We start from the raw sequence: 27,355 nt of genomic DNA on the forward strand, positions 1-27,355 counted from the left end.
CTTTTGTTTGGATTTCTTTTGCAAATTGATTCATATACCTCATAACTCAGCAGTGCATCCCTGAGTGATCCCTCTGTTTGTCACTATCCTCCTGGGGGGGGAGGGTGTATTATTATCGTATAATGCAAAGTTTAAATTCTTTTGAGAGTAATTTCAGGATAAGAAACTTGGTACCTCCCCAAATCCCCAGAAAAGTGAACTCTTTGGAGAAGGCACCATGAAGATACCTGCAGAGACCACACACTGCACCAGAAGATCCACAGTGAACTTTGGGATGCGGTGATTTGAACTCTGTGTGTGTGTGTGGGGGGTTAAATGCATTTTTTTTAATGTACACTCTCATGCCGAAGGGGACTGCTGCCCCTTAATTGGCTTTTTGTCAATGTGCCTAGCAAACATTGGCTTTGTTCTGTTTTCCTTTTATCCCCAAATTATTGTAATTTAAAAGTTGGTTATGTTTACAAGATCCATTGGAGGAGAGATCAGTCTTCCAAGGATCTGGGGGGGAGGAGGGGAATGTTTTATTGGAAATTTTTTACTTTTCAAACTACATTGCCCAGGAGCCCATTGACTTCCCGTCGTTACATGCTGATGTAGAGGGGGGGGGGTAAGGTTGGGTGTCTTCCAAGGACAGGCTCTCTTTCTTTCTTATGATACTTACAGCTGGGAACATGGGCTATTTGAACAGGTAGATTAGCCATGGGCACATGGTTTTATTCCTTTACTCCTAGTGATTATTAATAAATCTAATAATATAATATTTAAGTTATTATTATATATTCGTTTTAATTTTTACACAGTTCATGTGTTCCAGAGTCCCTTGTAAAGACAAGCATGAAGCTAGCATGGTATGTAGGATTTAATTGGGATTTTGTAAGGGCTACAGAGAAGACAAAGGCCACTACTGGTAGTTAATTGGGCAAGGAGTAGGAGATAGAAATATGAGGCCAAGGGCATTGCTTAAAGTTTGGTCATCCTTGAGTAGATGACAGGGATTGAAACTCCAGGAGGAAGGACTTAATGGTCACAGTTTTATTTTCTAGCTTGTTTCAGATCAGGGCTATACAATAAGTCAGTGATGGTCTAACTATGGCCCATGGGCCAGAGGCATCCCCCTGAAATATTCTATCCAGCCTCTCGACATTATTCCTAATCTGATGAATATTGAGAACTGTGGCAAGTCTGCAACAGTAGCATCTAGGCAGCAATGAGGACTAGACCAGGGATTAGTTGCCTGTAATTTTCCACTGAATTCATTTCCAAATCATTATATTCAGGTAACCAGGGAGGAAGAGTTGTATTGTTTTGCTCCAGTATTTGTTGCTTCTTCCTTTTTGTTAAAATGTCATCTAAAAGAAGATCAAAATCCTGAAAACTCAGATCAAAGATATTCTTATAATCCCTTCAAACTCTTTCACAACCTGCATTGGTTCTTATTCATATTTAGGAATCCTTTTCTTTAAGGATTCCAGTTCATCTTGTGTGAAATTCTTATGCTGTCTAATATAAACAATGCCATGGTCTGCTGTGATATATGGGACATCTTTTAAAGGGCATGTTCTAGCTGGAGTATTCTTCAAAGCCTCAGCTTCTAGTTGTAGCTTGGTTAGGTGCTTGTTGTTGATTAGCCCCTCCAAGCTTAACTAGCTCTTGTTGGTTTAGTCCATATATCATCCCATTAACTTTCATTAATTCCACACAAGTTGTTTCTCTTTGGTCCAATTTAAATTGCAGGGCAATAACCAATTGTTTCAATTCTCCATTTCCAAAATTCGGCCAACCATAGACATTGTATTTCCTGTCTTATAGTAGTCTCAATGATAGGCAATAGCAGTTCAACCTTAAACCAATCATACAGGCAATCTGGCATACCTACCAGAATAACATATAGGATTAGAGAAATATATAATACCATAAACCCATATTTGTAGTATTAATTAATAGGTTCTATTACAGATAACATGGCTCTTCTATTGGTTTTGACCAGTAGTAACAAAAACTACTGTTTACTGCCACTAAGTACTTAATAAGTACTTGGGCTAAGCAGCAGCTGTTAGAATGGAAGCTTAGTGAAAGAGAGTGAGATGATATCTTCCACTGCTATCCTCAACAGAACTACAGAGTGGCAGTTCCCAGTAGAATGTTCCCTGAGTGCCTATGAGACAGAGAATTCTAAACAAAATGACTACAGTCAGAGTCATTCCCACTGCCAGCACCACCAAGATTCCGCTGGCTAGTGAGCAGTGCCAGCACCAGCCCTTAGAATTCTAAGGGAATTAAGCTGACAATTTCCCTTGAAAATTCAAAAATTTCTAGGCCATAGTCCTTCTAAAAATATTCCTCCCAAAGAAGATATATAGATTGGGAAAGGACCTAGATGGATTGGTGATGAAAAAACCCACCTAGGAACCTTTTAGGGGGGCCAGTAAAGCACAAACCCTTTGAGACAATAGGGAAATTAATTTTATTTAGCTAATATTGGGGATAGGGAAATGGTAGGTAAGGTCCTAACTCTACATGGCTCTATCCTCTCACGTTTTGTGCTCCCCTCATGGGGATGCTCTTCTGGTCTTCTCAAGCCTTTCTTAATAGTTCCCTGATCTGTTTAGACCCCCAAAAGTTATCTGACTATCTTACTAAACTAACTATCCCAGATTGTCTCTAAAAAGGCCTAAGGATACAGTTCTCACAAGTGGACTCAGTCCAGCCTGGGGTTGACTTCCTCGGTAAAACCCAAAGACCCAGATTTAAAATCCTTGGGTTTACCTTAGGCAAGTTGTCTCTGCCAGAATGTTACAACACTTCAGAGAAACACAGATCTCCTTCCAGGTATTTCTCCAAACCCAAGAACCTACTAGTCTTTCCACAAGACTAGTTAGTTCCAAGAAGATGGTTAAGCAACTGTACTCCCTTCCAGCTCAGAGGGAGGCAGGTTTCAAGAGTGGCTGTTAATCTCATTTAACTCCCAAGATCCTCCTCTGCAATGCCTTTCTTCCAGAATCTTTTCCTAGGGTTTGTGGCTAAATTCTCTTCCTTCCCCTTAGAGACAACTTTTGCATTTTCCTTCTATCCCTTAACCCTTATCCTTACAGCTACCTCATTTAGAAGTGCAGAAGGTAGCAAAGTCAGGGCTGAAGACATCAGTAAATAGAAAGAAATTTCTAATACAGCAAAGAAATACTTAGAATTAAGTTAAATCCAAGTATACCAAAAAGAACAGAATCTCAACTTGAATACAATGGAAAAGAAGCTACCAGTATTATCTTGGGGAAATAATTTAATTTGTCTGGGCCTCTGTTCTTTATTAAAAGGGTTTGGACTACCCTTTCCAGCTAAGTTTCTCTGTGTGTGTCTCGTTCCTGCTGACTTTCTGTCTGTCTGTGTCTGTCTGTCTCCCTCCCATCTTTATAATAGTACCTTCTGATCCATGGTTTTACTTTCTGTTTGTAGTTATCTTCTAATTCTAATGAATTGAATTAATTTAGTTAACTGTGAATTCTGGGTAAGAAGGGAGGCAGGAAGGGGGCTGCCCTAGATAAGGCAGGGGGGCTAGCAACACAGTTCAGGGACACATGGGAGATAGGAGACCCAAGTGCCAACAGTAGGAAGACAGACTGGCACCCTATTGGTTGCACCCCTTTTTCCAGTCATAAAACTTTTATTCCACTTAAATCAACTTAATACACATGTTCTTAACAATTGCCTTTGGGTTTTTCATAAGAATTTCATAAGACATTAAACAAAGCTAATCATGTCCTGAAGTTATTTCCTTGTTAACTTTTTACAGTACATGCATATTAGGTAAATATTCAAAAAAGTCAGAGATGCGAAAAAAGTTAAAAACTTGGGGTTTTTGTTCTCCTGCTTTGCTTTTGATATACAATGACTGAATATCAAGTAATTAATTTTTACTGCATCTTGTCCATTTGTTGTGGGGTAGAGGTCTCTCTGTGCTGGAGGACCCACCCAGTTTGCCTGTGGAAATGGTTTCTGTGCATCATCAATTCTACTGCTTTCATTGAAGGTTTTTTGTTGTTGTTGGTAGGGTTTGTATTGGGCTGTGGAGGGAGGCTGCAAAGTGCTGAACCAAGGGGCTGGAGTAGAGAGGGCAGAATACAATGAAATTAAAAAGTTTAAGCAAAGAACTGCAGTTTCAGGCATCTACTAGATGCTTTAGAATGTAATTGCATACAAATAAGGGGGGGGGAACTATTGTAGAATAACAGTGTACTGTATAATTGTATTTAATATTGACAATGTCTTCTGTGTGTTTAATTTTTCAATTAACTTTATTTCATGTATGTATGTCCAAGAAAATCACATTATATATGAGGTCAGCAGGTATTTGTTTACATCGATGGTTTCAGCCATCCACAGTAGTTCTTGGAACATAAAATAAGGCATATATGTATTTTTTAAATAACTTTTATTATCAACTTAACATTCTCTCTTCACTTTAAACTCAGCTCAATACCCAGTTTATGTTTTCCCTTAAACTTGTTCTTCTTGCTTACTTATGTTTTCTCCCTCACCTTTTGCATATTAATATACTAACCACTGCTGATTCTAGGCTCTGTAGATATCTCATATCCATCTTCTCTATCAGCACTGTTTTCATTACCACCAACATGAACTTTTTCAGTAGCTTCCCAACAATTTGTGCTCCAATTAATATTACTTTCTGTTCTCTAAGCACATTTTTTTACCATCCTGCCTCATTTCCCCTTTTCATGTATTTGTGTTCCTTATGCTTAGTCTACTCTTGTATCTTCTTTTTTTGCCTATTGAATTCTTCAAAGCCCAACTCAAATGCCATATGAAGCCTCCCTTGACCACTGAAGTTGGTAATGAATTTTATTTTCCTATCTATCATCTGTCTGTCTATCCATATGTACACACGCATATGTGTGCTTTATAATTATCTATAAAAGTACCACATTCCTTCCAGATTACAAGTTCCTTGAGGGATAGTATCCATGTCTTATCTAAACTTTTTATCGTCTCTAAACTTAATGTTAGCTACACAGAGTAGTCAGTAAAACTTTGTTGACATGTTTTAAGTATCATTAAATATTATTTATTTTTTCATCAGTTCCTGAATATTTTGAATCATGTGAAAGTATTTTATATAACTTCATTTTTGTCCTCCCAAAAGTAGTAGTCATCTTTCAGTGAGAAAATTATGTAATGTGGAAATTACATTTTATCTTTATATAAGATAATATTACTATTAAAAGTCTTATTGAGGCATCTTGCTTATGAAAACTTTGAAGAATTGCTAGATTCAAGCAATTAGTAGAGAAAACATCATATAATAACTTCCAAGCATCTTTTTAGTTGCAATCCTATTGCATTACTGAAAGATTTTCACTTTACATTGATACATTTTTGTGATTTACTTTATTGAATACTACTATCAAATAGGAGAAATTATTCATTTTTGTCATTTCCCATTTTATTATAATGCCTTAAATCATCAATTTCATAAAAATATTTTTTCTTGGTCAACCTTTTAAGACAAATCTTTCTCCTTTTAAATAAAACTGTATAGCTGGTGTTCTCTTTTTACTCTTACTCAAAAGTATCATTAATTTATGAGTATGTTTGATTCCGTTAATATTAATTTTCCCAAGAAGTTAATAAAGTAGGAGGGAAAACTAGATTATTGGAAGCTTAATATTCAGCCTATATGCTATATTAAGCTCAAATATTTGCTCTTATTGTGTATTTAGTTAGATATTGTGAATAAAATTTCTAAGGGGGGAATGTTGCATGTACAACTTAAATACCTCAAAAAATTTGACTCGAGGTACAGAAGTTTAAATTATTCATTATATTTGACTCATAATATATTAATTATATTTTGTCTTAAAGGCTGAAAATGATACCCTTTTTAAAGTGATAGAAAGCCCTGCAATGTGGGAAGCCAATAAGAGAAACAGTCTCAAATAGATAAAAATCTGAGACTCTTCTTTTGTCTCCTTTTCTGATCCATACCTTTCCTTATTGAAAAGCTTTAAGCTCTTAGCAAACCAGTAGTCAAGAGGTTAACATTCTTCCCCTTTGGTCAGAAATGCAGCCACTTGGCAACCCAAGGCTGAAACCTTAGTTTAGCAGGGGCATTTTGCCCCTGAGAAAAGTTTTCTCAGACTTAGCTTGCTGATAATAACACAGCTGAAGGTCCTGCCTGGTTCTTATCTTCACCTTGAAGTTTCTGAGTTTCTGTGGGTTGTCTAAACTAATTGCAGTGTCTACAGAGCTGTAAAACTCTCTCTGTGCTTGTGGGTGAAAAGGAGTTTGAATTTTCATATGTAATAAACTTGTGACTCAATGGCACTTCGGAGAAGCAACTATGAGTTAACAGTCAAGATTGTCTCCCGTGTCCCGTTATTTTACCAACTAAGCAGTCCTTATCAGAGATGATAAATAGATCTGGACACTGCAATCCAGTTTTGTAGGTATTTTTGTGAGATATACATCAGAAAGGGGTGCTACACTTAGGCAAACAAAAAGATGTCAAATACAAGGTAATATAGTATACTGAATAGAATACTGAATGTGGAATTAGGAAGATATGTGTTCTAATCCTACCTCTGATACTTATTCTATAACCATGGGCCAGTCATCATTGTTGCTAAATTTCTTTCCCCATCTGTTGTTGATGAGTATAATAATACATGTCCTACCTACTTCACACGCTTATGGATAGGCACAAATGAGCCTTTATGAAGTTCTCTACACATGTTAAAACACTATGTAAATGACAGTAATTATTAAATGTCACTTTTAGAAATCTTAATTTATAGCAAATAGAAGCTCTCAAGAATCTAATGTGTATAGTAATTATTAATACAGTATGATTTGGCCAGGGACACAGAGGGATGTAGTATTTTTTTTGAAGGGGTATTCCCCACTATCATTATACAGTTTGTCACATTTTAAAGTGCCTGCTTTATGCTGGGACCTTGGGATAGAGACAAAAATTATAGTTCTTAGATTTAAGAGCTTATATTCTACTGGGGTGATATATATATCCAGGTCAATAAATTTATTATGTATTTCATTTTGCTTAGCTCTGTTATGAGGGAATTAGGAAAAATTTAAGCAATAGATATGTTAGCTTGGCATAGCTATCAGGGAAAAATGCTGAAGGTTCCAAGCATGGAATAGTGAGGGAGAAAGAGATTTTTCTGAGAGACTCCCTGGATGAAGCTGATGGCAGTTAGATGCTTATTTAGCTGCTAGAAGTGAAGAGCCCAGAAAAGTAATTGTCTCCTGCCAAAATCAATCTACCCTGTGAGAAAGGTCAGGTTGAGCAGAGAATCTAGTTCTTGTTGGTGGACATACCAGACTATTTCAGCTCCCTGACTTTACCTCTTTGTGGACTTATTTGCTGTGGTTCCTGGAAAGCTGTGATCATCACTGGAGCTGAAGAGGACCTTGCAGTGAGACACTCAGCCTCCCTCTGACCTAACAGGCTGATTCTGGTAGCTTAAGCTAGAGCCAGTGTAGTGTTTGCCCAACCTGCCAGGCCCTCGAACTTATCCCTAGATAAATAGATTTAGTGTGACCTTTCCCTTTCTTCCCAACCCTTAAAACTCATTACCTTTTTATATTAACTTTTTTTTTTTTTAACCCTTGTACTTTGGTGCACCGTCTCATAGGTGGAAGATTGGCAAGGGTGGGCAATGGGGGTCAAGTGACTTGCCCAGGGTCACACAGCTGGGAAGTGGCTGAGGCCGGGTTTGAACCTAGGACCTCCTGTCTCTAGGCCTGACTCTCACTCCACTGAGCTACCCAGCTGCCCCCCTCATTACCTTTTACTTTACTTCCTGTGTCTTCCTCAAACCCCAAGAAAGGACCCACAGAGAGATAACCTTGAGTGGTAACTGTTTTTAACTGACATTTCCCAACTAATGTGTTTTACCCATTTCCCACTGCCTTTGTGTAGGTTCCCAGTTTACTTTGTGTATCCTAACACTTGTGGGTTTGTGGGTGTGGACCTGTTTGTTTGTCAGGAGTCAGTTAATGTTCTTTCAGTTCTGCTAAGTGGTAGAAAATAACAGCATTGGACCAATAGAGTGTGTGTGTGTATATATATATATATATATATTGAATTGATAACTTGATTATAAGCCTGTTTGAAAACCACATATTATTTTTATTTTCTAGATTGTCAAATAAACAAGATAAAGAAGGAGCCTTAGCAGAAGCAGATGTCATTGAAATGTTGTCTCTAGAAAAACTTGTCAATGAGCATAGATGTCGTTGTCAAATAGTAAGTTTCTCCACTTCTCATTCTGTCTTTGCTAATTATTTTATATATTATAGCTTTTTTATTTCTATGAAAAAATGCTAAATAGGCTTATTAGACAAGTTATGGAGATGCTGTAATTTGGCAAATCATGTTTTCTCTGACTCTTTATTTCTTGGTATTAATGAATGCTATAATATGTATTTTCCATTAAATTAACTTCTACAAACTGTCACATCAGTAGTATAAAAATTTCAGTTTTTCACTGGTTTAGAGCTTACAATTATGCTCTATAAAGTATGCTATACATTACACTGACTTTCACATAAACCTTGGAACTTTCCTTCATTTTAGGTCTCTATCCTAATGAAATTAGTTATGGTATTAAAATTTATTTTTATTTAAAAAATAGAATGGAGGAAAATTTTACAGTGTTGAAAAATATGTAAAGGGATCCAGTATAAGTCTGGTATCACAAAATGAACATTTAGGCTTTAAGATAAGTTTTGTAGTCAATGTCGAAGTATCACTCTTACCTTGAGATACCTCACAGAGAGGGATGGAGAGAGGGAGAGAGAGAGGAGAGATGAGAGGAAGGAGAGGGGGGAGAAAAAGACTTAATTTCTTTTTTTTTTTATTAAAAATGTAAATAGAAAGTTTTAATATTTTTTTCCACATTTAGATTAATACATCCAGCTTCAGAGATCTAGACTAGCATAATATTTGTTATTATAAATAGCATAAGAAAATTGTCAATTAAAATACAAGTGTCCCATAAATCTTATTGCTACTAAAGCTACTAAAACTTAAAATTACATTAAGACTTCAGTATATTCCTATATTTCAGTTCCTTTTGTACAATTATAGATGTGATGACAATAGCAATAATAACCAATATATACATTGTGGTTTAATTATAAAGCATATTACAGACATTCAGTTAAACTTAGGTAGTGGACACAGTGCTGGACTTGGAATCAGGAAAACCTGGGTTTGAATCCTGCCCCAAATACTTGCTAGTTGTGTGACTTAATCTTTCCAAATCTCAGTTACCTCATCTGCAAAATGAGTGGTTTGGACTTGATGATCCCAAAAGTCCCTTCCAACTCTAAATTTGTGATCCTGTAACCAGTACATTTTTAAGTTAAATGAAAAGATATATTCTTTCTTATCTTAGACTTTTGTAGTTATTTTGAAACTACCATCTTTGTTATTGGCAAATGACTTATATTCCGTATTGTGAAGATGGGATTAACTCTCCCCCTGCCCATTTTTACATTTAATCACCAGAAGCGTATACACCCCACTTATCACATGGGTCACAGACCTCCTCCACTTAAGGATAAGTGGGGTGTATAAGCTTCTGATGATTAAATCTAAAAATGAGCAGGGGAGAGTTAATCCCATCTTCACAGAATCTAGGTAGTCATTGTTTTACCATTTACCATTAAACACTTATAAACCATGTTTTCAGGAATCTTGTTCAGCAATCCTGGGTTGTGGGAAGAAAATTGACCAGTCCATAACAAGAGGTCTTTATTGGTTGCTGCATAGCATTGCAAAAGATTATGATATTTTACATGAGCGCATCAAAAAAGACACAGCTGAGCAGCGAGCTTTTGAGCAACGAGAGAAACTGGAACGAGCTGCACGAGTAAAGAAGATACGAGAAGAAAGGTACTGACTAATTAAAATACATAGCCCAATGTATCACGTGTCAAAATCACCAAAATTATGGGAGCAATTTATATATGTTATTTTTATCCGTTCAGTTTCCTCTTTCTGTATGAAAGAAGCCACTGGGTAACAACTTATTATTTCTATAGATCTTTTGCAAATGCAAGTTTGGATGATGTATTTATAATACTCCTTGTAAATATAATACAGTTGTTATTATACAAATATTATAGACAAATTTATACAAAGATCAACTTTTTTGCTTAGCCAATCATTATCTCTCAAGAGCTTTGTGTTTTTGTCTATCCTTTTTGTCACCTTTGAGACAAAGTGAATTTTCTAAGGAATTTTTAGACCAAAATCTGTTAATCTACTTTTCTTTTGTGGAAAAGTAAGAAAAATTGTATTCTAAAAAAAAATACCATCTGAATAAAAACACTTAATGTTTAAATTATTAAATGCAAGATTAAAAATGAATACCTTTTTATTTTTAAACAACACATCAACATAAACATAAGTTGAAATTTAAAATGTGAAGAAAAATACATGCAGTATTCTTCCATTTAAACTATGTACCCCCATCTCTCTTGCTGTCAAGGGAGAAAAGGAAGTTTGTTTAAAGTCTCTTATTTGAGGTGTTAAAAGCACAAAAAAGGGTAATTGTCCTCTCCTTACTTGGAGAGTTATAAAAAGGTGACATAGACCTAAAAGGAATGGTAGTAGAGATCATGATAGGGAGGAACTACTAGGTTATGAGTCTCCTCAGTGTTGGTCAGAAACCAGGAAAAGATCAATCCATGTTTTTAAAATCTGTGGTAATACTATTCTCTGATGATAATTTTTCCTGTAAGTCACATATAGACTTGATCCTTAGGAAGAAAAGCGTTTGTAGAGTATAATTTTCTTACTTTTTCTTTTCCTGAGAAAGCAAGGCATATAGTAATGTCCTTATTTTCATGGAGTATTAAACTTCCATCATTTTACAAGTCTTATTGATAATTGATAATGTACCCATGAGAATATTAGTTTCCATAGAAATCTTGAATTCTTTTGACTTTATTCAAGGTATTTTATGTATTTCATTTTAAAAATCCTAAATATTGTATTATATTCAAAGTATAAGAGTATTGCATATAGATTAAACTTGGACAAGTTCTGTCATAAAGAAAAAATTGTATTCATATTGCTGAGATTCTTTGAGTAACTTTTTTTTCCCCATTTCACACAAAGCAAGTGTTTTGATGAGCAGTTTTTATGGAAAAAAAGTCATTTATCAAAGTTTTTTTTCTTTTCTCCCAAAAAGCTACAGACCATTTGGTAGACAATGTTCCCTGTAACATTCTTTTTCCTTTTTTTTTCCTTTTCCTGTGTCCCCATGCAGACCCAACCCTACTAGTGTTCCAAGGCCCCTTCTGGTGAGCAGAGCCTCCATAATTCACAATACCTAACTTAAATTTGTGAGTGATGCAGAAACTTTTTGTTATCTAGCATTTAGTCTCATTGATCTGTTATTCATTTCCAGCTTACTTGGAAAATAATATTTTTAGTGTTATATTCATAGATATAGCTGATTATATTTTTTAAATGACTGTTAAATGAATAACTTGAAAAATGAGATCAAATTAAGGTGTGGCCTAAAAGGTTATATTAGTCATGTTTTCCCTATATCATTAAACTCTGACAGTTTCAACTATTGCCCCGTGGTGATATTTATTATGTTTATAGCCATGATCCAGAGCTAATATACTCTTTAAAATGTTCTCTTTTTTATTCCTATTTCAAGAATGTTTAATCACCCTTCATATGCCATTATTGCCTAGTTTTCTGGAGTGTTGCTTTATTTTATTTACATGACATATAGGTCCTTTTACTGTTGTGCAGGAGTACAATTATGTAGTGGTTTAAACATGAGTTCTAATGATGTATCTTTTTCTCCTTATATTTTCTGTTATTTAAGTATGTAAGCAAATTCTGCCTATAGGTACGGATGCTCTCTATTTTTACATAAATATATTCAAGAAAAAGGCAGTCATCTAGGATGTCAAAAAAATCAGCTATCATAAAGAAGAAGATAAAGATTTGGGAGAAAATGTTCTTTGCATTTTCTGTAACACTGGTTATAGTGCTAATGCAGACTTTTTTTTTAACACTGGGGAAAATGGTAAACAAAAATCATTGTCATTTGGAATAAATAATGCTTTTTAAAAAACCTATGATCTTGTTGAGGTTGATCAGCCCATCAACAAATGTTTGTTAATAATCTAGTTTAGGCTCTATAGTAGGTGCTGGGACAAAAGGACAAAACCAAAACAATCCCTTACATTTTCAAGGAACTTAGATTCTATTGAGGGAAACAGCATGTACAAGTATAAGTCAGTATACACATGTCATACACTAAGTAATTTTAGTAGAATACTAGCAGTTAAGGGAATCAGAAAATACTTCACATAGAAGTTATCATTTGAGCTTAACTAAAAAGGAAACCTGAGGTTCTGAATGGCAGAAGTGAAGAGGGAGATGTATTTAAGCCTAGGGGACAACCTAGGCCAGTGATGGCAAATGTTTTTAGAGACTCAGTGCCCAAACTAAAATCCTCATGCAGCAGTGTGAGCCCCCCCCTCCCTGCCTTACCCCAGTCAGGGGAGGGAGGAAGTACTCCCATTGGGCTGCTGGGCAGAGGGGTGGGGGAAGTAAGGAATGTCCTCAAGCTCATTGAGAGGGGGAGCGGAGCAGCCCCCTCCAGCATGCCCACCTTAATAAGTTCACCAACATGGGCCTAGGAAAAGGCAAGAAAACAAGTGAGAAATAATCATATACAAGAATATCTCATGGTTGAGTCTAGTAATGTTTGAAGTCCTGAAAGGGACTTAGCAGAGGTCAATTACATATAACTTTTATGGTAAATTGTTTGCATTTAAAAAAAATTTAGCTTCTTTAGAAATTACTTAGCATAAGTTAAGACTTTTTGGTGAGAGATTTCTTTTTGTTTTTTTTCATCTAATAGAGAACGAAAGAAGAAAGAGCTTGAGGCATATGCCAAACATAATGAATCTGAAGCAGATGCTGAGCCAGTTGTCAACCCCTTTAAGCCCATAAATGCAGTAATCAAGGAGGTATGGATGATGACAAATGCAATTTTTGTTTTTAAACCATAAAAGTCCACAAGCAGTGGGAGAAATGTGAAAGGAAAGCCAGAGAAATAGTTACTAAATAGTTACTAAAAGATACATGATGTATCTGGTGGATGAATAACCAATCTGATTTTCTCCCCTGGTCCTGGAGATGGTGTGGTGTAATGTTAATAAAAAGCTGGTCTAAAAGCCAGGAAGACCTAGATTTCAAGTTTTGTCTGTCACGTACTAACACTGTGATTCTGGGCAAGTCAACTTCATATCATGTAGGCAACTTTGAAGGGGATTCTAAGTTACAGAGAAGGAGCTGTCCTGCATAGGCAGTAGTTCCTTACTCAGTGGGAGATCCATGTAACAGTGAAATAAGTTACAAGTCCAGAATCTCTCCCCATGAATGTAGAAAGGATAGTTGTCAGAAAGAAATGGGAATTAGGTGAAACATAATGAAGGAATGAACATAATGAATATGAGCCATTGCCATTGTTTCTTTCATTTCAGAATATGTTATTCAGGAACTCTGAGTTCTCTTCCTTCCCTCTGCCTTGCTATACTATATTCTCATTGTTATAGTATATAGATGCACTTTAGACTCTGTAAAAACTGTTTTCTGACCTCTTTCTGAGTATATGTTCTAAATTATTATAAATACTGTGTCCGAATAGCCTCATGTAAATATAATTAGTTATATTAAATTTTTACCAAAATTAATTTTTAGATTTCATTCTTAGTCAGAAGTGGTGTTGTGTGTCTCTGTGTATGAGAGAAGAATGGGAGAAAAGGAGAGAGGAAGAGGGAGGGAGAGAGGGGAGAGAGGGGAGAGAGAGGAGAGAGAGACACAGTGAGAGAGAAGAGTTTTCTGTTTCTAGGTAGATTACTCATCTAGCTAAGTTGTTGCTTCTGCTTGTGCAGATTGTCTGCTAAAATCTTCCTCATTGCTTCATTACAGTTTCTGATTGGGCAACAAGTACTGATTGATTTTCCTCAGTAGTTGCTATTGCTGAAATGCGAAGGCAGTTTAGAAAAGAAGTTTATATATCTTAGTTTCCTTAGTTACCTAGAATATTCAGTTGTTCAGATACCAGAGCATTTATTTTTTTCTGGTTGCTCTAGTTACATTTTCTTTAATGTTCTTAATTTGTAAATTATAAGTAAAATAATATATATCATGTATCCCAATTTCTATTAAGTATTATGTTCATCTTTATGTTTATTAGAAAATATACAGAAGGAACATATTAAAGCATTCTGTACCTTGTTACTGAAATTTGTTTGTGTGAGTAGTTTGTAAATGGTACGATTTGTTTTGGTAAATGATGTTATAAAGCAATCTGCCAATCCATACAAATAGACCATCATGATGACCCTTTCTACAAAACGTGCTACATCTACCACACGGTATAAAGAAGTGAAACATTATTTGAGAATATGGTGAACTAAGCTCTTTTAAAAATTCAGAATGAACATTGATAGGGTAGAATTACACATTGTGTGTTTATAATAACATTTCTTATTAGATCATACATTTAAAAGGGAAACCATGTATACCTTATTTTTAGGTTGTAAACCTTCCAAATTCTTTCCTTATTCAATTGAAGCAGTCCATGTTATATTTTTATGATGTGTGAATAAAAAAAAAAACCTTGCTTTAAAAAAATCACTTATTAAAAAATCTAATGTTCTTTCAAAACTGTTTTGTGAAAGAAAAAATACTTTTAATAATTTTATGTTTACTTTCTTGGGTTATATTGTAACAATGTGTGGAGTCTTGTTTTTTTACTTTCTTGTTAAAATGTTAACATTTTTAAAAGGCTCCAATTTTACTTTTCTTCTCAATGGTTATTTCAAGATCCTGCTTTAAGTTTTTGGAACTACATTAAACACATTGTGATAGTAAAGATGCTATGCTTTGTTTTTGTTAGAATGAAAAAAAAATTGAAAAAGAGAAAAAGAGGCAGATGATGGGAAAAGATAGGGGCAGCATTCCTCTGAAAAAGCCTAGCACAGAACAGGAACAAATGGAGACCCAGAGCCATATCAGCTCCAGCATCCAAAAACACAATGATATTGGATTAATAGACACTTGTAAGGAGGCATTAACACCGCAGTTGGAGAAGAAAGATGTGACAGACCAACAACCTTCTGAAATTCTTGACTCTGGTGACTCAGGTGAAAGAGTACTTACTGTTTGTGTTATGAAATAAGAACCATAATACGTCTAAACAAATTTGTCTTATGTTTTCATATTTCATTTTTCTTCCCAAGGCTTTTCTTCAAACTGTTTAGATCTTTGTATATTACTTGACACTTAATTTTTTTCATTTAATTCATAATTGATTTAATTTGAATTAATTTCACAAAAGCTTAATGATTGTCTTCTATGCATAGAGTATTGGACTAGGTTTAGGGAAGCTAAAATTTTGTCAAAATATTATCCCTAGGGGCAGTAGGTAGCAGAGTGGATAGAATGCTAGGCCTGGAATCATAAGGTTCTGGGCTCAAATTTGGCCTCAGACACTTTCCAGCTGTGTGATGCTGGGCAAGTCACTTAACCCTAATTGCCCTAACCCTTACTGCTCTTCTGCCTTGGAACCTTTACTCAGTATAAATTCTAAGACAAAAGGTAAAAGTTAAAAAAAAAAAAAGACTCTCCCTGTCATAACAGAACATCTTATATATGTCAAGATAACTGTAATATTCAATTATGTATAGGGATCATAAAATTCTTGAATTTCAGAAGTGGAAGGCATTCCTAGTTTATCTGTACTAATAATTCTTGAACAGGAGGAACTAGTTCTACCACATCCCCAACACGTTTTAATCCAGCTTCCATATGAACACCTTTACTAATGAGGAACACATTATTCCTTTTTTGAAAGATTCTCATTTGAAGGAAGTTCTTCCTTAATTCCAGAATTTGGTTCTTTTTAACTTTTATCCATTGTTTGTATTTTCTGTGGCCAAGTAATCAATTCTAATCCCTTATGTAGTAGCCTTTCAAATAATACATGAAGAGAACTTTAAGAGAAGTCTTCTCCTGGCTAAGCATATATGTAGTTTTATATATATATATATATATATATGTAGTTTTTTAAAAATTACTGTAATTTTTAGTGGAACTTTTACATTAATACAGAAAATATTACATTTAATATTTCCATTCTTACATTTGTTTTCATGAAGATAGAGTACAGTGGGTTTTCAGGAATCCTCAAGCATTCATCCTTTTCGTTAACTGTTTTTTAATCTTTTGGCTTACTTTTCCTCCTTGGTAATAATAAAACCTGCATTTCAAAGGCATTCTCATAATTAGGTATATTTAATGTTTTGTTTTGTTTTAAACTCTTACCTTTCATTTTGGAGTCAATACTGTGTATTGGCTCCAAGGCAGAAGAATGGTAAGGGCTAGACATTGGGGGTTAAGTGACTTGCCCAGGGTCACACAGCTAGTGTCTGAGGTCAGATTTGAACCTAGGACCTCCTGTCTCTAGGTCTGGCTCTCAATCCACTGGGCTACCCAGCTGCCCCCAGGCATATTTAATGTTATTGGACATAGCCTAGATGAAAAGTGAACTAGCTTCCCCCACCCCCTTTTATATAATGCTAAAATGACTGGCTTTAAAATTTTCTTTTTGAATTAGTTGTTGGTTTGTCTAACATGATAAATCAATCGTGCTGTTTCAGAAACAGTTCCTTTCCTAGTTAATGGTGTGGCTTCATAGTATTAAGAATGTCAAGGAAATTGATAATGCTTAAATAAATTCTCAAAACTTCATTAACTCATTCCATTAGTCAAGCAAAAAATATTTGTTAAGCAACTACTATGCAAAAAATACCATGCTGGGCAATAGGACATACAAAAAACTGAAATGTCTCTGCCCTCATAGAGTTTACATTACATCATGGGAGACATTTGGAAGGGACAAGGCAAGTGAGGAAGGGGCACTATCAGTTGGAGAGAAGAGGAAAGGTTTTATATAGAAAGTATTACTTTAGCCAAGTTCTGAGGGAAACTAGGGATTTTAAGAAGTGCAGATGAAGAAAGAGTTCATTCCATGCATGGAGGACAGCTTGTACAAAGGCATAGAGATGGAAAATGGATTATTATGTGTGGAGAACATTAAGAACCAACTGGACTTTAGAGTACATGAAAGCAGTTAACATAATAAGCTGCCTTGATTGTGGTTGTGAGCAAGTTGTGTAGAGCTTTAAATGTCAAACAGAAGACTTTGGAATTTATTGAATAGGTGACTTTGGCAGCTATATAGAAGATGAATTGGAAAGGGGGAGAAGAGTTGGAAAGACTTAATGCTTTTGCAAGCAAAAGTTAGTGCCAGGACTAGGGTGTAAATTGAAAGAAAAGAACATATATGAGAGATACTATAGTGGTAGAACTGACATATCTGATAACCAGTTGGATATATAAAGGCAAGGGATGTCAAGGATGACACTAAGGTTGCAGACCTTCTTGACCAGAAGAGATGGTGGTGCCCTTGAATAGAGATAGATGAGTAGTTTTTGAAAGACAAGTTTGGTTTTGAGCATGTTGAGAAGAGATGGCATAGAGCAGACATGTCAAACTTGTGGCCTGCATTGTGGCAAACAAAATTGAAATATAATTGGGGAATGTTTAATAAGATAAATAAAAATATAACACCATGAGAAACAAATAGAAGACCACTAGAAATGCAGGAATCTTTTTCTATTTGACTTTGACATCATTGGCACAGAGTATACTACTTAACAGTTCACATTTTGCAGAAAGAATTTTGTATTCTACTATATTTGTGGAAATGTTTCTAATTAGTTAGAAATCACTTATGCTATTTTGAATGTCTCATTGTATTTAGGTGATTATGAACTTAGATAGACTATGCCAGTTGAACATGAGCTCCGGTAAATCTTGCCAAGCTGGTGATAAATTGTGGACTGTCACTTGAACTTCATTTCATTTTTTTAACAATTACTGGATTGGTAGATTGGGAACGTCCCACACTGTACACCTGGGTTTTTTTTAGCAAGGCTGCTTTCATATTCTTTCATAATATCCTTGTTGAAGATAGAGATCTGAATTTGCTGTGGTAGTGTGTGATTGTGTGAATTCAGAACTTTTTGAAATGTCAAATCAAAGATATTGTTTGAGGATTAATACAAGCCTGGAAGGTTGTCTCCAGTCAAGAATGCCCCAGTGCTCTGCCCTTAGCCTTGTCAATTCACCATTTAAGGACATAAAGACATAGACGGAATGCTTATCATGTGTGAATAACCTGAAGCTAATATTATAAAATAGATCCATAATGATCTCAGTAAACTAACAAGCATGGGAAAATCTGATAAGACAATATTTTCAACAAGTATGACTGGAAAGACTTATTATTCTTGGATTCAAAAAATAAGTAAGGTGAAGAGTTTAAGGGCATTTTTGTTTGGTTTTATTAAATACCTTGGGGCTTTAGGTAGACTGAGCTTAGTATGAGTTAGTAGTCACACCAAAAAAGATAAGAATGTTTTAGGCTGCATCATAAAAGCATAATATTCATAACAAGGGGCAGTTCACTATTCTAGTTAGACTAAATTTTAAATATCATCCAATTCTGAATTTCATTTTTGTTTTAAAAGACTGAGTCTGAGTCTCCCTATCTTACCTAGTCAAGAAGCACAGGGACTATTCATAGGTTGGATCCCTCTGATAATTTAGCAGGAGATCTTTGATCTGCTCTCTTTCCAATCTGGGCCAGTTTATCCTTCATGCAGCCTGGTGACACCCCTCTTATTAATGCTAAAGAGTCTGAACACTTGATTGGCATACCCCACTGTAGCTTAGAACTCCCACACTTAAGAGCTCCACAGCCTCAGCTCTCTTCCATCCATGCTCACCACCTTCCCTAGATGGGATTACAGGTGTATGCTAACTTTCTGATGCTACATTTTAAAAATTGGAGCATTGTTCCTTGTAAGGCAGCCATAAAAATGAGAAGTCCTAAAATCTCATCACACAGAAGTCCATTGAATGGTTAGCTTAGACAAGAGAAGATATGAGAAGAATTGTATGATCTCTGTTCTCAAAAATTTGAAAAAAATTTTGTGTAGGATAGGCATTAGACTTGTCATGCTTAACCTAAGAAGACGTTAGGGAGCTGCCAGTCAGGGGTAGATTTGGGGCTGATAACATCTACCATAATAGATCGAAATCCTCCTGTACCTTAGTGAACTACAATGTCCAAATTTAAATTCATCACCTGGTATCCAATTCTTGTGTTTTTTTTTTAGAAAAATTTTCCATGGTTAGATGATTCATGTTCCCCCACCTCCACCCCACCCCCCGTAGCCAATGAGCATTTCCACTGGGTTTTACATGTGTCCTTGATCAAGTCCTATTTCCATATTATTATTGATAGTTGTACTGGGGTAGTCGTTTAGAGTCTACATCCCAAATCATATTCGCATCAACCCATGTGTTCAAGCAGTTGTTTTTCTTTTGTGTTTCCACTTCTGTAGTTCTTCCTCTGAATGTGGGTAGCATTCTTTTCCATAAATCCCTCAGAATTGCTGCTAGTACAGAAGCCCATTACATTCGATTTTACCACAGTGTATCAGTCTCTGTGCATAATGTTCTCCTAGTTCTTCTCCTTTCACTCTGCATCAATTCCTGGAGGTCATTCCAATTCAAATGGAATTCCTCCAGTTCATTATTCCTTTGAGCACAATAGTATTCCATTGTCAGCATATTCCACAATTTGTTCAGCTATTCCCTAATTGAAAGACATATCCTTGTTTTCCAGTTTTTTGCTACTACAAAGAGTGATGAGGCTATAAATATTTTTGTACTTGTCTTTTTTCCTTATGATCTCTTTGGGGGTATAAACCCAGAAGTGGTATGGCTGGATCAAAGGGTAGATAGTCTTTTAGTTCCCTTTTAGGCATAGTTCCAAATTGCCATCCAGAATGGTTGGCTGGTATACAATTCTTTGACAAAGAACCTTTCCAAACTTAGTAGGGTAGACTTCAGAGATAGGAAGCCTCTTAAGCACTGAACTAAAACTTTTCTAGATTAGTAGGACCTAGTAGAATCTGAATTATGTTTTAATAATTTTGAGGCTACCTCCTCATCCTGATGATGTATAAGAATAAGATAGAGGAAGAATATTAATAACTTGGACTTCTAAAAAGCTACTCATCTTCATATAATGTAATAATTTTTGTCATAACGCGTCAGTTAATTTATTTTTCACATGATATTTATACCCCTTCTAGGTCTAAATAGAAAGAAAAATAAGAGGCTCAGGTTTAAAAGAAGTAGTAACATGATAGTACCAATTAATACAGAGGAATCTAAACCAAGGACTCCAAGAACATCCCCAGCTAAAACACCTGGTGAGTACCTGGAAAAAATGTTTTTTTGTTTTGTTTTGTTTTACCAAAACATTTTTTAACAATTTCTAAGTCCAGAATTAGCAGGTTTTCACCTTTGTCCATAAAGTGTCAGTCATGGTAACCCTTGGACACAATCTTTATGCTCATACTGAGAGTAGGAAAATAACTTTGTGTGTTTTTCCCCCATGTTCTCTTTTAAAGGTCTGTACACAGATTGCTATATAAAATGATAAATTGGTGAATTGAGATTCCTTACAATACTGTTTCTCACACTCGTACATTATAGCTCAGTTAGGTAGACATGCATGTATAGTTTTGACATTTTTTTTATGATATTTTTTAAGCAACTACTGAAAGTATCTGATTCTTAATTTATAGTATTACTGTGATTCCAAAATTATTAAACTCTTAAGTGTAGATTTCCTTTGACTTTTTATTAGTACTCTTTAGTTAAATTTAAAAGCTATTTCTTATTAATGCTGTGGTTTCCCCTTTATTATAATATGTAATAAAATTTGATATATATGATGAACATAAGTGCCTTTAATTAAAAATACTACTAGAAAACATTTAAAAGAAATATAAAGATATCTAGAATGATCATTATTTTTTATTTGGCCCTTACATTTATTAATTCTAATGAAACAAGGACAGTCACAGCAGACCCACAACTTTGACAACATTGTGATATTTTTGAATGTTTTTGTTTTCCTTCAGTTGGCTGGGGAACCCCCAGAATCACTAGACTTCCAAAAGCTGAACCTCTTGGTGAAATACGTCATAATGGTAAATCAAAAAGGTCATTATCTGATGTCTCATCTCTATTCCTTCCATCCATTTTTGCATATATCAAGCCAACAAACGAATATTTTTATTTTATTTTTTAAAATCTGTTTTCTTATGATTTCCAAAAATTTTTAATTTTTTATTTTTCCCCCTTTTAAGAATATTTGGAGTCTTTATAAGTTTATTAAAGTGCAATTGTAAAAAATATTTTAGTTATCATTTGCCAATCATAAATATTCCAATAATGATGGCAAAGAAAAAGAATAAAGTCTTTAAGTGTTTAAAATGGAAAATAAGACCTTATTTAATGACAAAACCAAAAAAATCTCGTTTTTCTTTATATGCTAAATAACTGCCACATGACTCTTCTTTTGTAAATAAGGATCTTTAATACAAATATTAATATAAAGTTCTAGTAAAAAGAAGTTGGAAGAATTAAAGATTAAACTCTGAAGGTCTAAAAAAGGATCTTTTTATGATCTTCCTATAACCACTAAATTGAATGCCATATAAGATACAACATTTTGTGAAATTAACTTAAAAATGAAGGCTTGCCAGATATAAATCAGGAAATGACTAGAGCTTAAAACTGTAGTGTGAAATTTTAAAAAGAGAATGGCATAGAGATTGATCATGTATCTACCACACTATTTAAATAAAAAATACTTTGTTTCTTGAACCAGTGCTGTTTCTTCAGGTAAAATTACTTTTTGAATGGTCTAAATAATTATCCTTTTCATACTTCAGTACTAATACATTTTTTTATTCTATGAGATTTTTTTCAGTGTCCTCCCATAAATCTTTCACAGAGTGCAGTCAATATTTCTTTTTCTAGGATCTTTAAACTTGGGCACTAAGTGTAAGCTTTCAACACAGTCTATGAGTCAGGCTTATATGCTTTTCTGGTCATACATCTCCTCGATACTATTTTTGTACTTTTTTTTTTTTGCATCAAAATCATTCTGTAGCTTATGTGTGCCCACCATATACAAGGATTTATTAAACATCTATGTTTTATGCAATTTGCTAGTCACCAGAATACAAAGACAAAAATGAAAAATAAACTCTTCCCTCAAAGAGCTCACAATATATTATGCATAGATAAGTAAATACAGAATGAGTAGGGAATGAATACTAACAACATGGGAGTATAGAGCCTAAAAAGGAAAGTAAAGATTCATACAGGTAGAAGTTAGGGGACAGAGCATCAGTTCACAGCATTCAGACTACGAAGGCCTGGAAGCAAGAAATAGACCAATTTGAATGAATGGGGCATGGTATATGAGGAAGGGGAATTGTGTGAAATAAATCTGGCAAGATAGGCCTGAGTTAGACTCGAAATGGTTTTAAATGTTACTAGAATTTATATTTTATCTTAGAAGACAGAAGATTTTTGAGCCTGGAAATTAATGTTAAAACCTATGATTGCTTGGGCAGCTATATGAAAATAAATTAGAGAAAGATAGTCTGGAAAGAGAAAAATGAATTTGGAGATTAATTGGTTCTTTTGTCCTCTGGGCCATCCAAAATATTATTTGTAGTAGTAGTGAATGATTTAGCAACTAATGTAGTGTCGTAGGAAGATTACTCCTGATTATTGATGGTTAAGAAAATGGATTTTTGTTTTAGGTTGCAGTTTAGGATTATTGGGAAACATCACACAACTTACTAAAAGCAATCATACTTACATTTCCCCTCTGATCTAATTCTTAACTCTCCTCTGATTTTATTCAGGATATCTTAATTTGGACAATGAATATTCTTGTATTATTTAATTTTTCTTGCATGAATTAGGGAGCCAAGCTCATTTGTATAGTTGTGGATAGGATATCTTATTCAGGAGGCTCTATATTATTCAAAAGATTGAAGTAATCAGCACATCATCTGAAAACAATAACCTTTCCTTCAATAAAGAATCCATTTTTTAATTTGAATTATATCCTGGATGTCCACTATGGCAGACATAGGAAATACTGTTTGCCATTCTCCCATCTAGTTTTATTCATAGTAAAAATTAAAATTTTTGTCAGTATGGTTCATTTTCTTTAGTACTGTGTTGAATGGTCACCTGAATAAGGATTTCACATTTAGTGTCTAAAAAAGACAGGATTCATAATAACTTCAGCTATCTTTTCCACAGTTACTATTACTACAGAAGTATAAGGGGACAAGTTCGATTTTTTTATTTTCCACTGTTTCCTGAGTTACCATAGCATTTATATCCAGTGACTGGCCTACTACCACTTTATATTAGTTTCATACTCAAAGCCTTGCCAGTATGGTCAAACCTGTCAGTTTATACACCTAGACTATAATCTCTTTGAAGTCAGGAACTGTTTAATTTTTGTCTTTGTCTTCTTGCATCTGGCACAATGCTTTGTATAAAAAAATCTTGAATGAGCTTAACAAATATACAGAGGACACTTTGTTGGTCACTTAATGTTTGTTAATTGAATTTTGAACCCAAGGCTACTACACATGATGAAGTACTGGAAATGTGCTTTTGTGGAAGCATGTCACTATTGTTTGATTCGAGCGTTCAACTCCTTGTTCTGGTTTTATGAAAAATCTATGAGTACAGATATCAATTTTTCTTTATTACAAAGATGTCTGATTTTTTTTTGGCAAATTTGAAATGACATAAAAATACGAAAAATATCTTAAAAATAGGGAATTGTCTTGCCATTCCAGCCATTTCAAACAGATTACCAGTTGGTGTTTAACCTTTCAATTTTTTTTTTCAGAATCATTGATATGAATTAAAGAACTATAAACCTTAATTTTTTAAAGACCAAAGCTTTCCCTTCATTTTGATTTAAAATAACCATTTTAAGAACATTTAGATTTGTACATCTAGTGAAGTCACAAATTAAAGGAATTTTCCTTTATTTCAGTTTTAGAATTTATCTGAAGTACTGAGTTGAACTAGTAGTATATATTTCTGAATAAATAAGAACCAGAAATTCAAAAATAGTAACATGTTCATTTAAGATAGAAAATATGATACACTTGTATCATATAATTATTTAGTGAAGTAAAAATCTCTTCCCCTTGAGGTTTTTTTTATTGTTGTTTTAAGCAGAGATACACCAAGAAAATAGTATTATTTTTTATATTTAGGTTTTAAAGACACCATAATGTCACTTTTAATTTCAAGTGTATTGTTAAAATTTGAGTTTAGAAAAACAAAATAACTCCAAACAAAAATTTTTGCTTTGAAAAATTTAAACATTTATCTTTCAGTTTCCACAGATTTCTGTTCATCACATCATTGTAATTTGCATATGTGCATGTACTTGCATGTATTAATCTGAGTACTGTTTAAATAGTTAAATTTCCTAAGTCTATTTATTGCATGCTTCTAAAGTCAACTCTGTGTCTGGTTGTGGGGGAAAATACAGCACTTATAAATTAAGAAATAACCACCAAAATATGAATTTAAGTTTCAATCTTTTTACACACATTCCTTTGTAAGAGAAGCTGAATTGAATTCTAACTGGAAAAATTAAAGACAGAGCTTTACAAAAAAGATAGTAAGGAATATTTAGTTTGTCATTTGGCATATCCCCAATTTCCTATGGTCATTTTATAAAACAATGTTCAAGGAAATTTCTTAATTGAGGCTTGATATTAGCCATTTACCTTGATAATAGTGTAACTAGCCCATTTTGACTTTATTTCTCATTAACTTGATTCTTTTCCTACGAATAAATGCATACATGTAAATATATTTGTGTATGTTCTAAAATTTGAGTAATTTATCCTGAGAAATTACTAATTATACCATTTATGATCTGTCAGTATTTTATGTAGATTCTGCCTCTCATGAATGCCAAATGAAAAAACTAAAATATTTTGTTGTCATACTTCATAAATAGAGAAGATAGAATATATATTAATGAAATACTAACACCTTTAATTAAGTTGTATCTTTAAATTTCATATTCCCTGATATTATAATTTCTATCAGAGTAATGTATAAATGTGTATGTAATTCATAAGTCACCATTTTGTTTTACTTAGGAATTACAACTGGTGCTTACAGGTTTTCACATAAAACAAAAATAGAACAATCAGTAATAAAAAAAAAGACTGAAGAGAACAGATAGCAGATACTATCAAGTAACTTAAAGAAACTGCTTATTGCAAATAAGTATTATAAACTTCCTATAGTCTAATTTTAAAGCAAAAAGTTAAATAATTTTCATTTTCTAACAAAGAAAGCATCTACATTTGGCTTCATAGAAAGTCACTTGGAAAAAGATAGTGTTTTCCATTTTGCTTACATACTAAAAAGGGGACCACAAATTTGAAATTGATTCTTTATGAATAAGGATTTTTTTCTTCTTTGTACTTGTTTCTCCAGTGCCTGATACATGTTATATGCTTTAAAAAGCTTGTAGATTGCTTGATCTTGGAATGTCTAAAAACAAAAAGTATTAGAGTAAATTTTAATTTATCTTTAGTCTAATGGTGATTATGCATAAAGTAATATTATATTTATATATTAATTATGTTTACATTAAGTAGTATTTTTTATAGTAAGTAGATGTATTTATTATAGATTTGTTGTTCATTTTAGATTCAAAAGACCAGTAAAAGGAGGACCAAATTAATTTAAGCTATCTAATGTTTCTTCAGTTTTACTATTTTAAGACAATGGCTTTGGGTAGATTTTTACTTGATAAATTTTTAATAGACTCATTTTTTGTGAATGTAGTAAATATCTTGTAAGGTGGAACTTTTGAACTGAAACAGGAGTCACTTTTTCCATCAGTATGCAGTCATTTAAAAATCATTTTTTAGTAAAGGAGTAAGGTTGAATTATGAAGTTCAAAATGTGTTCCTTTTTTATCTCGAATGAGCAACAAAATATCTGAGGCAGTATTAGAGAGTAACTTTGGAGCAGTTGAGAGAATTGATAGTTATTAATCTGTTCTTCACCTATGAATTCCCTAAAAAAAGCAAGTTTTACTGTTACGTCAGTTATAAAAAGGTAACACCTAGACCATCTTACATGGTTACTATAATTCAAGAGAAGATAATGTATCCTATGTAGATTGATTTATTAAGTTAATTTACTAGGATATGAATTCATCTTTGAAATAAAATCAGGATTATTATATACCTTATATTATATACCATCAAAAGGATGCTATAAATAAAATCCAAACAAAACTTATACCAGAGTGTAAGAGTTATTAGGCTTTTATTCCAGTGGTTGAAATTTGTTTTGTTTTGGTAAAAACATCCTAGAAGAATGTGTTGAATTTTTTCTCAACCCCCCCCCCGTCCACTTTGTCCCCCCAAGCCTAGAGTTGCCTGGCTTTTGTAAGGAATGTTATGTAGAAAATGGGTGTCAATGTAATAAATTTGAATTAATTCTGTCTTGTTTTCTTTTTATATAGATTTCCATGGAAAAAAACCTTTGCCACCATTGATGAATCAGAAACCCAGTAGTGAATACCCATGATATGCTTCACTCATAGTTGATTCTCATGTGGACTTTTTCAGAAATGACAAATTGTTAATGACTAAATAATAAGGATAATTTATTTTTTCAAAGAAGAAAATATCCTGAGCTTGTTTTATCTGTGGATATTTTTTGGGTTCATTGAAATTTCTTCCAGGAAATCTAATTAGTTTCATAGGATATAATGCATCAATTTTTCTTTATACCTGCTCTTCATCATTTACAGAAGCAAAGGTATAAAATGATATACTTAAAACTTTTGAAAACAATATAGCATAAAATGTTGACCGTTCAGTTTCCATTGAACATTTATGGGAATAGTCCTGAAGGAAAACAACTACAGGCAAAAAGCAATTGGACTTGAGACACTTTAATATTCTGTTTAATAAGTAGTATTTGTATATTTTACATGTTAAACATTTTTGTAAGATACGTCTGTAAATTCTGGGAATTACAAACTAAAATTTTAAACTATATTTTTATATTTTTTCTAAAAAATTGTTTCTAACATTAAGTATAATTTTTTTGCCATTTTCTGTTTCATGGTTTATATCGAAATTGTTTTTGGTGGAATAGATTCATTTTGACCAACATCACTGTAGAGGTAGCATATATTCATATAACTTTGTAAGAATCATGCATTATTCTTAAAGTATCCCTCTC

At 33.8% G+C, this 27,355-nt stretch overlaps 1 protein-coding gene across 3 annotated transcripts in view; it reads left to right on the forward strand.

Annotated features, from left to right (window-relative positions):
• ARL13B (ADP ribosylation factor like GTPase 13B) overlaps positions 1-26,723 on the forward strand; it is a 64,389-nt gene extending 37,666 nt beyond the window's left edge. Inside the window, exons 4-10 of one of the 3 annotated variants that reach the window (XM_044666930.1) lie at positions 8,173-8,278; positions 9,729-9,931; positions 12,936-13,044; positions 14,982-15,228; positions 20,314-20,433; positions 21,151-21,232; positions 26,628-26,723. In XM_044666930.1, coding sequence (XP_044522865.1) covers positions 8,173-8,278; positions 9,729-9,931; positions 12,936-13,044; positions 14,982-15,228; positions 20,314-20,433; positions 21,151-21,232; positions 26,628-26,679 — 919 coding nt within the window. In that variant the 3' untranslated portion in view covers positions 26,680-26,723. The remainder of the gene's footprint in view (positions 1-8,172; positions 8,279-9,728; positions 9,932-12,935; positions 13,045-14,981; positions 15,229-20,313; positions 20,434-21,150; positions 21,233-26,627) is intronic. The other 2 variants (XM_044666929.1, XM_044666931.1) reach the window with 2 other exon arrangements.
• Positions 26,724-27,355: the final 632 nt, after the last annotated feature.

The sequence above is a fragment of the Gracilinanus agilis genome, chromosome 3 (genome assembly GCF_016433145.1).
Source record: "Gracilinanus agilis isolate LMUSP501 chromosome 3, AgileGrace, whole genome shotgun sequence".
Classification (NCBI taxonomy): Eukaryota; Metazoa; Chordata; class Mammalia; order Didelphimorphia; family Didelphidae; genus Gracilinanus; species Gracilinanus agilis.